This window comes from Lithobates pipiens, unplaced genomic scaffold, assembly GCF_037356315.1.
Source record: "Lithobates pipiens isolate NorthernLeopardFrog02 unplaced genomic scaffold, aLitPip1_a1.2 Scaffold_30, whole genome shotgun sequence".
Lineage (NCBI taxonomy): Eukaryota > Metazoa > Chordata > Amphibia > Anura > Ranidae > Lithobates > Lithobates pipiens.
The window spans coordinates 90,418,655-90,430,960 of record NW_027507791.1 but is presented as its reverse complement, the minus strand read 5'-3'; the positions used below and the strand labels follow the sequence as shown (position 1 = coordinate 90,430,960).

The 12,306-nt window shown below is 37.3% G+C and overlaps 1 protein-coding gene across 3 annotated transcripts in view; it reads left to right on the top strand.

Annotated features, from left to right (window-relative positions):
- Positions 1-12,306, top strand: part of RGS6 (regulator of G protein signaling 6) — a 796,961-nt gene that overhangs the window by 733,497 nt on the left and 51,158 nt on the right. For all 3 annotated transcript variants that reach the window (XM_077464598.1, XM_077464599.1, XM_077464600.1), the window contains 3 exons: positions 2,103-2,228; positions 5,894-6,080; positions 11,306-11,395. In XM_077464598.1, coding sequence (XP_077320724.1) covers positions 2,103-2,228; positions 5,894-6,080; positions 11,306-11,395 — 403 coding nt within the window. The remainder of the gene's footprint in view (positions 1-2,102; positions 2,229-5,893; positions 6,081-11,305; positions 11,396-12,306) is intronic.

The window sequence follows — 12,306 nt, the reverse complement described above, 5'->3', positions numbered from 1 at the left end:
CTGATGGGTGCTGGCCCTGTGTGTCACAGGAATCCCAATGTAAAGAAAGTCTGGATGACCATACCTCCTTAAAATCACCTTTATTGATGCAGAAAAATCACAACGACAATCCACAGCTAAAGCGTTTCATGCCATTTTTAGTACTTAATCATAGCTTGAGCTATTAAGTGCCAAGAATGGTGTAAAATGCATTAGCGGTCATGCTATACCCCTCATTTGTACATTGTGGATTGTTGTTGTAATTTTTTTGCATCAATAAGGTGATTTTAAGTGCGGCCAGCCAGACTTTCTTCACATGGGGTTTGGGATTAGTCTACTTTCTTTTGATGACATAGGCTTCTATTACTCTTCCCTCTTATGCTCTCAAAATAAAGGAGAACTGGGAGGGAATATCACATTGGATGATTGAAACCAGGTTTGGCTCTGTGCAGCCAGTATCTCAGCACATGCCTATGCAGTGGAGGCCAACTACAAACACCTCCTATACTGGTAGCTGGTCCCCTAATGTTTATCCTATACTATTCCAACCTACTCTCCCTTAAGTTAGCTATCGCAGCTAAGCTATCAGGTAGTGGGTTTTCTCAGACATTCTTTGTGGAATTTTCTGAAAGTGCAGCAATTATGGATCAGAGTTTATCAAATGATATACATGGTTATCAGAAAATCCTTCAACAAATAACCCTATGAAGCCCTACTGGATAAAATATCTGAAGTATGTACAAAATCCCAATTCAAACTCATTACACATATCTTTACTATGGCCAAATGGTTCATTACTTCAGTGTAGAACTCCAATCTGTCCTCTTATAGAAGCCAAGCACCAGGTTTCCCAAGTCATGTTGAAAAACTAAGCCAAATGACACAACGAAAAAAAAATCTGTAAAGTGTGGGAACCATGGATCGAATTCTGTTTCCCCCCAAATTTCAATTTAGATTGGGTTTGATATATTAAAGGCAAGTAGGCTGTTAACTATGCAAGTGAATTTGCCCCAGAGCTTAGTAAATTTTAGTCAATCATTAGTAAGGATTTTTTATTATTATTTTTTTTTTTTACTAGTAATGGCAGTGATCTTTTTATCGGGACTGTGATATTGTGGCGGACAAATTGGGCACTTTTGACACATTTTTGGGACCATTGACAATTATACAGCGATCAGTGCTATATGCACTGCTTAAAGTATAAATGTCACTGACAGGGAAGAGGTTAGCACTTGGGGGTGATCAAGGGGTTAACTGTGTTCCCTAGGTGTGTTCTAACTGTAGGGGAATGGGACTGTCTAGGAGGAGAGAGAGAGATCAGTGTTCATACTGAACACATGATCTGTCTCTTCTCCTCTGAAAGAACCGGGAGTTGTGTGCCAAAAGGCGAAGCGACATAAGGTAACGACGTTTCGCCCAGCAGTGCCAATTGCAACGGCTGGTCGGCAAGCGGTTAATAAATATTCCCTAGCTGTATTTTTCTGGCAAATTTGCAGCTGTAAAATTACTATAATGAAGCGGATATAACTAAAGTCAAAACTTTTTTTTAGTTTAGGATGGAGTAGAGATGAATTAGAACCCTTGTCAGTTTTGTATTGTTCTCTGTGTCCCCGTTAGGGAGATTCGCCCTCTCTTTTTGGCCTGTTTAACATTATCATTGAAAGTAAAAGAAAATCCCAAATGTTTGGTTGTCCCCAGCAATGGTTTTGATGGTCTGGGGGTCCCCAAAAAATTCCCTTAATTTGCAGGGATTTCCTCTCACTTCCTGTTTGGATATAGGACAGGAAGTGAGGGGAGATCTCCACAATGGGACAGAGATGGGGGAAAAAAAATCTGATAGGGGTTATAACCCTCCCTTACTCTATCCAACATAAAAAAAAAAAAAAAAGTTCTGCCCATAGTTCTACTTTAAATTAACAACACTGGATTAAATAAGTCATAGCATAGCTGCACTTGTTATGTAAATCTGTAACATGTAATGTAATATTTGTTTAAATGTTCAATGCATCTTAGTTACCCGTTACAGTTTTCTTTATTACAATGAAAGAAACTCTCAAACAAATTCTTGGAACTTTATACAATTGGTTTGACTAATTAAATAAAACTTTTCCCTCCCAAAAAAGCAAAGAGCCTAGCCAGCAGCGTGTGAAAAGGTGGGGCTTCTCACTTGATGAAGTTTTGAAAGATCCAGTAGGACGAGAGCAGTTCCTTCGCTTTTTGGAGTCAGAGTTCAGTTCTGAAAACCTCAGGTAAGGCATTGTCAGCCTTTACTTGTGTTCCATGTTCCTTCAGACATATACTGTGTATTCTAATAGAAAAGTATTTACTTAAATCTTACTTCATCTAAAACCAGAAAGTTAGAACTTTTGTCAGATGTTTACAGTAGCCCCTATGGGGAAGAGTTGCTTTTTTTTTGTCCTGGTTACCATTGTCATTAAGACTAAAGCCCTGTGCACATGATCAGACTTTCCGACGGGAAATGCTGGATGTCAAGCTTTTGGCGGAAAATCCGACCGTGTGTATACTCGATCGGACAATTGTTGTCAGACTTTCTGCCAACAAATGTTGGCTAGCATGTTTTCAATTTTTCCGCCAACAAATGTGTGTTGCCGGATTTTCCTAATGTGTGTATTTTTGGACAAAAGTCCAAAGTACAAACACGCATGCTCGGAAGCAGAAGCGGTCGGTCTTGTAAACTAGCGTTTTTAATGGAGAATTAACATTCGTGACAGGGCAAATTATGAAATCTCGAAATGCAGCGCACAATTCTCTTCTCCTTTAATGGGATAATAATGAAGCTGCTTTGCTGGTGGTGATACTGATGGAGTTATTGCATACAAATTTTCAAAGGCTATTTTTTCCTAGTGATATCAAGAATAATATTAATATATATTAATATTTTTAATAAATTTAAAAAATGTTGTTTTATTTGTTACCACAGCACCATCATCCGGTAGTTTTTAAGATGAAAGATACAATTATGTTGGTGTCCCTTGTCAATTTTACTGTTGTATTTTTTGAAATGTAACTGCCTGCTCACAAATTGTCGTTTGAATTAAAACACATAGTATTATTCTACACAATTTTTTTATCATGCATTAAAAAAAAAAAAATTACGCAACCTATCTACTAATAGAACTTAACCAAAAAGAACATTCTATGCATCCAAAAATATAGAAAATATACCAAATCAAATCATTATTCAACCAAAAAAATTATGTGAAAGCAATAACTCCAAGGCCAATAATAAATAACACGGTATCTCCTCCGATTCCGCAACATGTCTTGTTGACGAATGGCCGTTCAGAAACAAACTGAAAAGAACTAAATGATAAATGTGAAAAGAAAGGCACAAATCAACACTCACCAAACTTCTACTAACATGAAATTAGCAGAAGGAGCCCAAAAGGTGGCGCTAAAGAGCTGGAAAACCACGTAGTATGTCTAGTACGTCACTATGTTCGGAATTGTTGGCCAACATTTGTGTGGCCGTGTCTATGCAAGACAAGTTTGAGCCAACACCCTTCAGACAAAATTCCACAGTTTTGTTGGCGGAAAGTCTGATCGTGTGAGGCATAAGAAGGGAAAACTCAAAATCCCTCAAAGTTTTCTCTTTCAGATCTTCCAGGTTCCAAGGTCATGGTGTCATAGTGTACAGGATTTTTGCTGTAAAGTCCAAGTCCAGTCATTTTTATATTTTTATTATTATTTTTTTAGTTATAGATAGCATGGATAAGGGCTAGAAACTCTGCCAGGTTCAAATGCTGTTTGTTTTGCTGTTGATTGGATTTTCCCTCAATTTCTGTTCTGTCTAAACCCTGTAGCTTTTACAGGAAATGGGTTGAAAAACTGCAAGATATCCTCATATTTTTGTCACATGAACCTTACTCGCTTATACAATCTATCCTCTGCTACTACTATCCATACCTTTCCAGTACTATGTGAAACCTTTGGGTTACCTAGAACAGAAATATTCAGTTATTTACAAATTAAAGATTTATACAACCCATTTCTTAGTACAGGCTCAACTCTCAACCAAATGAATTTGAGTGGATATGTATAAGCGACCCACACATTCGAGGACTTATCTCATTGTTATATCATCAACTAAATGAGATCTCCAGCAAATTTTTACCCTCATACGCTACTAAATGGGCACAGGATATGAATTGAGAGTTCAATAATAAAGATTGGTCCAATATATGGTTAGCCACCAAAATTTCCTCTCCAAACTGTTTTTCTGTAGAAAAAAATTATAAGGTTCTAGCACGTTGGTACCCAATACCAGCTAGAATAGCTAAACTCATCTCCACATATTCACCTAATTGTTTTAAAGGGTGTGACATGCCAGGTACACATTTCCACATATGGTGGCAATGTCCAGTTGTTGAAGAATTCTGCAAGAACATATTTCTTATGGCTTCTAAAGCTCTTGAAATTACAATTCCTCCAGATCCTGTTACGGTTCTTCTTAACTTTAAGCCTACTATACTCACCCACACTCAATTTCAATTGTTTATTTAACTTAGTACTGCAGCTAAACAAACGATTGTCAAGGCTTGGAAGTCTCAAACTCTAATTGTTGCCGAAGCTAAACACAGAATGAACAGAGCACTCATATACGCTAAGATGACTGCTATAGAAGAGAATAAGATCAATACATTTTGCAAGATCTGGCAAACACTACTTCCCCACCGATTTTGACCAATCTTTGTTGTTACCACACTAGGTTATATCGTTTATTTACCAATTAAATGTGCGTATATACCATGAGCCAGGATACCACCCCTGGAAACTCCTCTCTTCTATCTTCTCTTTCCCCCCCCTCTATGTTATTTTCTTTTCTTGATTTTTTTAAGCTTCTTTCCCATTAAACTAGTATATAAAGAAATGATATATCAGTTACATATCCCTTTCTTTTTTTTTGTATACAATATATAAAATAGGGATACTCATTCTTTAACTTTCTTTCGCTGCTTATCTTACGATTGGACAATTATATTTAGTTATTAATTATCTTTATCCTTGCGTCTTTTATCTATAGTGTGTATAAAGTAAAGACAGTTGTAGGATAGTACAAAACTTACTACTATAATGTAACATATTTTGAATGTATGCTATGTATCCATGTTTTATATTCCTTTATTTTCCTTTGTGAAAACTCAATAAATATATTTAACAAGAAAAACTGCAAGGTGTAGTACAGATAACCATATATACCTGACAGAGATTTTACGCCTTGCTTACTCTGCTAGAAAAAAATATTTTTGAATGCTCTCTGTTTTTCCCTTGGGAGATTTCCCTTAATGTCCTCTTTTGTCTGACACGTGTCAAGTAGAGAGGAACTGACTCTATCGCCTACCTTCACCTCCTCTAGTTTGGAAGTTTTAGTAACACAAAAAACCTTCTAGCATGCATACTATACTGTACATTTCCAAATTAAAAAAAAGAGAATTATCTTAAGGGAGCTTGCTATGTTATTCCAATGCAAGTGAACAAACAGAAGGCCATTCTTTTCACATCCAGAATAGCAATGTTACCATTTATTAAAGTAACACTTTTACAATCTTAAAATATATACTGACTAAGCATAACATTTAAATATGTGACAGAATAGTTAATTACACTTTACTTAGTGATAGCATTAAAATGTTTTGCTTTGTGCCATACTCCCAGGACTCATAACTGTTTTTCAATCATAAATAATTTTGTATTAAGAAATATATAATTCCTGGAGATAAGCATTATCAACAGTGAACAGATCTTTCCACTAGAGGACATCATTGTAGCATAGTTCATTGTCTTTTCTAGCTCAGTATACTCTAGTCTTCTGCATAAATGTAATCAATATTGTAATGTTAGTCCAACAGCAGTAAATTGCTTAAATGACTTCAGAGTTACTTATTTTCCTAAGGTTTTGGCTCGTTGTCCAAGATCTGAAGAAGCAACCCTTGCAAGAAGTTCCAAAAAGAGTGGAAGAAATATGGCAAGAGTTTTTGGCCCCTGGAGCACAAAGTGCCATCAATTTAGATTCCCATAGTTTTGAGAAGACAAGCCAAAATGTGAAGGATGCAGGGAGGTACACATTTGAAGATGCCCAGGTTTGTAATTTTCAACATTATAGTAACTCCTATGCACTTGTCATTTATATGAATCCCTTGCCAAACAGTTTTTGACTGGCATAAACAGTTGGAAGCCAATTTGGAAACAATTGTTTTTTATGTACCCTAGAGGTCACCCGTGTTTGTCCAGTGTGAAAAAATGCAGAACACTGCAGATAGTGTGAAAGAGCCATAATGGTTTTGCTAAAGTGTGGAAGTATAAAAGTGTGCAGTATGTTACTCCAAAAATGGAGAAGCAATATATGTGTGTGTATATATATATATATATATATATATATATATATATATATATATATATATATATTTATATATATATATAAAGGTATTACACATAGGGATTAGAAAATCTATTTAAAGTTTTTATTTATTATTCCACTTTTTTTTAAAAACCTGAAGATCCTGCTAGTTCTTTGTGCTTTTTTTAGTAAGGGGACATCCTTCTTTACATATCGACAGTTAAGAAGTTCCTCGTCTCTGAATTACATCACGCGCAGTGGGCGGGCGGTGGGTGGAATTATGTCACACAGAAAGCTGGCTGGTGAGTGAATCGACAGGAGGCTGGAAGGATTATGTGACCTAGTGGGCTAGCGGGCAGATGGGCTTACATCACACGTATAGCGTGGCAGAAACCTCCCCACCTGTGTCTTCCCAAACCAACTAAAGTTTTGACAACGAGGCTCCAGCTGGGAGTCGCTGTCTTATCTGCAGCTGGTTCTGGAATGAAGCCCACACACATACAAGGAAGTTCCCTCTTGTGTGTTTTGTTAGCCCACTTGCCTGCTATGTCATATAAGCCCACCCACCCACAAGCCTACTGTGATGTAATCCCACCCACCATCCGCCCAGGTGAGCCACAGATGGGGAACTTACCCACTGTGCATTTGTAAAAAAAAAAAAACTCCCTTTTAGAAAATAAACAGGCCTCTCACTGTGATGAAGGGGGCCTTAATGAGGCTGTGCGGTCAAGTGACCAGAAAAGATAAAAAAAGGCAAAAAATGTTTTTAAGAATGTAAATGTGTTTTTTACAAAAACTGAATTTAAAAATCTGATTCAACTCAACCACCAGAGGAAAGGACAACATAAATATGGATGCACAAATTATAAAAATATAAAGGCCTTGTCACTCAAATAGAAGGTAAATTATTAAAGCGTACCATCATCCAAAATGATATGAAATTAAAAAATCGAGAAACCTGGTTCCCCTATCAGGCTTATCGAGAACAGAGGGGAGATAAAGGACTATTGTGGTACAGGTAAAAATATTGATAACCAGTAATTTAAACCAGAAAAATATATATAAAGTTTATTCCAATAATAAAAACAATTGACAGTATACAAAGTGGTACAGGTGGTGACGTATTTCAACTAGTTTTGCTCTGACTGAGCTTCTTCAGGAAATACATACGTCTGTGAAAAACACAAGTATAATAAATAGAACAGGAAAAAACAATAATCATCTAAAATGCATTGTGAAAGATGTAAATGGGAACTATTATACAACACAAGATGTGGCTCTTACCCACGACGGAGTACCACCGAAGCGCCCAAGGGCCCCGGGAGTGTCTCCCCCGGCGACTGGGGGAGGTATTAGAAAAGGACAGGCCGATGTCTAGGAGAAATGCATGGTATTAGATTGTATTGTATTGGGTAAAGAGATGGCTAATTACAGCCAGATTAGTATAATATTATGGGTAGTGTGTTCAAACCACTTGTACAACCACAAAGTGCTCACGAATAGGTGTACTGGTGCAAGTAGTGTTTGTGCCCGTGAACAAAAAACTAAATAGGTAACTCATACTTGATAGATAAATATGTGTGGGAAGGGAAAGAAAGGGGGGGGGGAGAAAGAAAAGAGGAGGAAGGAATATGGAAACTGACTGGACTATATTAAATTGTCACTTTATTGATTATCAAAGGTAATTAGAATGTACAAATAAGTATATTAAAATGGTACCACACACACAAAAAACATACCTAAAAAATCACACTCTCTCATAACAAAAAATATTTACCCTTTATTAAGCAGTATAGCTGTAATTTCTAATTTATATATGTGTGTGTATGGGGTAAGAGGTGGTGGTCCTAATATTAGAATGAGTTCATTTCTGGTCACAAATAGGTTCTTATGCACGTAAATCCTAGTTCATAGCACCCAGCCAAAGATAGCATATCTGTCACAGTTGAAAATCAGAGATGGATCCAAGATTTGTGGTGAAATGATAAACAAATACTCAGTTCTAGTATGAATTAAAGTATGATGTGGTCCAGGGTAGGATCAATGGTCACAGATTATATACAATTGTATCAACTTTGCACATGTAGAGGCATATAGCCACAGCAGTAATGAATGAGCCAAGAGATATATGTGAACATAGATATTCCCTACTTTGCACACCAATCATGTTCCAGGTTGTACAGAGTAGATGTAGTCCATCACCAACATGGAAATCAATCCTCAATGACGTAAATGTCCATGTGTGTTACAGAGACCAGATTGTCATAGATTGTTCTATAGGGTGCATGCATGCATGTTATACTTATCAGTCCAGATGTCTAAATCAGACCAGGATTGCCATTTCAGGAAGATTCCTACTTGCATGTTAGAACTCCCAAATCACAGGGATGAGGATCACCAATACCCCAGGAAAGAGGGTGTATGTGGAATGTGAGGTTAAGCCTGGCCGGTTTTGCCAGACCTAAGCCGGCTGCTTCAAAAATGGAGGCTAACTCTGTCACTGTGCTAATGTCATGTGCTAATTTTTTTTTTCAATTTGACCGCCAAATGTCATGTAGTCACGTATGTGGTGATATCACATTGAGCATACAAATGTGCCACACCGCACGTGCAAACGAATGATGTCACTGCGCACGCAACCCGTCACGTGGAGTGGCAGTATCTTATTAAAGAAAAACTAGCTCCGACATATAAAGGGCCAGGATTAAAAAATTGTCAATATATATAAAAAATATATATAAAAAATATATATATAAAATAATCGACAGCAGTGCACATGCAATATGGTTGTACTGCTGGTGGACTTTTATGAACAACAGTTACTTCAGATAAACCAAGACATTCAGGAGACTCTGGATTCCCTAACCCTATTTAGGCAGAGACCCACCTGTGAACAAGAAAAAGACATCCACCTTTTAATTGAAAAAAATAACAAAGAGATAGTAAACTCTAAAAATACTAAATTAGAGAGGGATAGGTATGCATACATTACCAATAGCGCATACAGGTGGAACTTTGCATACAATATGGAGAAACGGGGAGTAACCCATAGGAAATATAACATAAAACAATGATAGTACTCCATCCGAAGCTGAACCAACATGGGAGGGCAGATCAAATCAGCCATCCTATCGTGTTAGAGGAAGGGGTCAGAATAAACATAGCAAACATAAAGAGTTCAATCCCTATAAGAGAAAGTGTATAGTCTTGGAAGATGCTGATAGTATTTATACATCACAATTAGAGGATGGGGGTGAAACAGGATGCATAGAATGGGAAAAGACCCAAACAACCACCATGGTACAAGTACACAGTACATTAAATCCACACTCCCTGAGCCCACAGTCCCAAACATGCAGGCATTGTCCACCCCCATTTAAAAAAAGTAGGGGATGGATCAATACCTGACCCCCAGGGGGGACAAGATGAACTAAGGATTATAAATAAATCAACCTGTCAAATAACTGAAGCACAAGATTTCCTCTTGGCCAAGAGCCTTACCTTTTGTTCCATGGCAAGGGGCAGTTATTTAATTTGGTGAAGGACATTTACCTATTTGCTAGAAGGCTGGTTTTACAGGTATTACATGAGAGGAAAGGGACCTTTGGGTGATTGGTCCAGTTTGACCAGACAGAAGTACCCCATACACACATATATATTAGATATTACAGCTACACAGCTTAATACAGGGCAAGTGTTCTTTGTTATGAGAGAGAGGTGTACAGTATGTGTGACTTTAGGTGTGTTTGTTGTGTGTGGTACCATTTTAATATACAGATTTGTACATTCTAATTATTTTTGATAATCAATAAAGTGACAATTTATTATAGTCCAGTGAGTTGCCTTATTTATGTTGTCCTTTCCTCTGGTGGTTGAATTGAATCAGGTTTTTAAATTCAGTTTTTGTCTAATGGTCCTTACCAATGCACTTCCACCGATTTGAGGAATGTATTATTAAATATATATGTTAGCAATAGGGAGAAACTGGAGTGTCTAATTCAGTGTGTATTAAATGTGTTTTGGCCAATGTAATTAGATTTGTGATATTAAAATGGGTTTTAAAATTGCCTTGTGTTCACAAATAGTACAAGATAACGTGCTTGTGGCAACAATGATGTAGATAAGATACTATATTCTACTGCTTTTTGTTTCAGTCAGTTATTGGACCCATGCCCTGGCATTGCAATAACATTGTAATCCTGAATTATTTAAAGTAGCGCTCCACCCACCTTTAAGCAATCCACCTGAACTCTTTGGGGGGGGGGGGGAGCAGTTACCTAGAATGCATTAAGGGAAAAAAACTTCTGTATTTAGAACCACTTTAACACAGTGGACCACATCAGAAACAAGTAAATTGGCCTTTTTTGTGTTGATGTATGGAAGGTTTAGGAAGAAAATCACTGGACCTGGACTAAGGTTGAGAGCCAATGCACTAGATGATGCTGTGCACAGAACAAGTATATCATCTGCAGCAGAAAGAACCACTACCTAGATATTTTGTGAATTCCAGAATCACATAACCATCAGGTGTTTATCAAGAAAATAAAGAGGGATCTGCTGAATCTACTCTAATTGGGTGATTAGTTCCTATTTTTTTTATAATACATTTTTACAGAAATGAAGGGTGGCTATACTTTAAAAAAAAATAGTAAAAATGCTTACAAAATATCTTTACTGCCCCAGTAGTTTTGATCACCTACAGCCAAATAGGAAGTTATCCCTTGCAGTGAAGCTATACTTGCCTGATTCTCTGCTCCTCCGCACAGGTCCCTGCAGCTTCTGCACCTCTGCGCTCTAGCGGTCTTGGGTCCTGATGTCATCAAGACCAGAGCCGTATCCATATCCCTGCATCAGGGATATAACGGGGACGCTCATTTGCAATTATTCTGTTTTTACTAGATACTTTCTAAACAGAAAAACCTGGCTGTAATAAAATATTTTAGCTTGATTATGTGTGTTCTGTTGCAGGAGCATATCTACAAGCTTATGAAGAGTGATAGTTATGCACGATTTCTGCGCTCCAATGCCTACCAGGACTTGCTCCTGATGAAGAAGAAGGTAAAGTTGGGGTGGACATGCTTGCATCCTCCGCACATTACTGATTCTGGCCTGCTGCTTGCTAACAGTGTGGAAATGAGAACCGTGTCCCTTGTTTGTAAATTCATCTTCTTTGCACGAGGACTAAATGTCATCTCCCTGCCAATTGTTTTAACATAATACAATTACTTATCCCATTGCATAAACTAGTGAAATTTACATTGTCTGTTATTTGATATATTTCATACTGTTAGATCTGTTAAGTCTTTGGTCAATGGTCATACAGATATGGAATTTTAGAAAAGGCTGTTTTACTCCATGCAAAGCCATCTCAACTATTAGAAGGCATGATGTGTCATTTGTGGTGAACATAAGGCCTTTTCATTGACCAGTCTTGTTTTTTGAACTAACTTGAAACAAATGCTGGTATTAGTGCAGGATAGGATGTCTTCATGCTTATGCTGTATAGCCTGACAAAGCATTTATGGCAGGCAGCTATGCATTTAACAACCGTGTGTTGTATACATTTAGCTGGGTAGCGCAAGACCCTATACATATCAGATGTTATTAAATGCAGTTTTCTGCATTTTTAATGTAGCCAAACTGCTAGATGCTTTAAAAATCAGTTTATATTATTGGAGTCTGTTCCAACCCGTGATGAGTTGCAGTGAATTTGCAAAATGTGCTGCAGGTTTCTGTGTGTGCTGACCTGTACTTCCCCATTCAAGCAAGTTAAATCGAGACTTTCACAGCCAAATTACTTTTGAAAACTAATAGCAGTTTGTGTTAAGTTGCATATTACACTGCAAGTATTTTCAGTTTTAGCTGGTATAAATGAGCTTTAAAAGCCATGTCTATCTACTATTGACAAGTCAAGTTGTTGAAGCTCAGAAACAAACATGCAGATACTCCAGGGCTTTAGGACCCGTTTC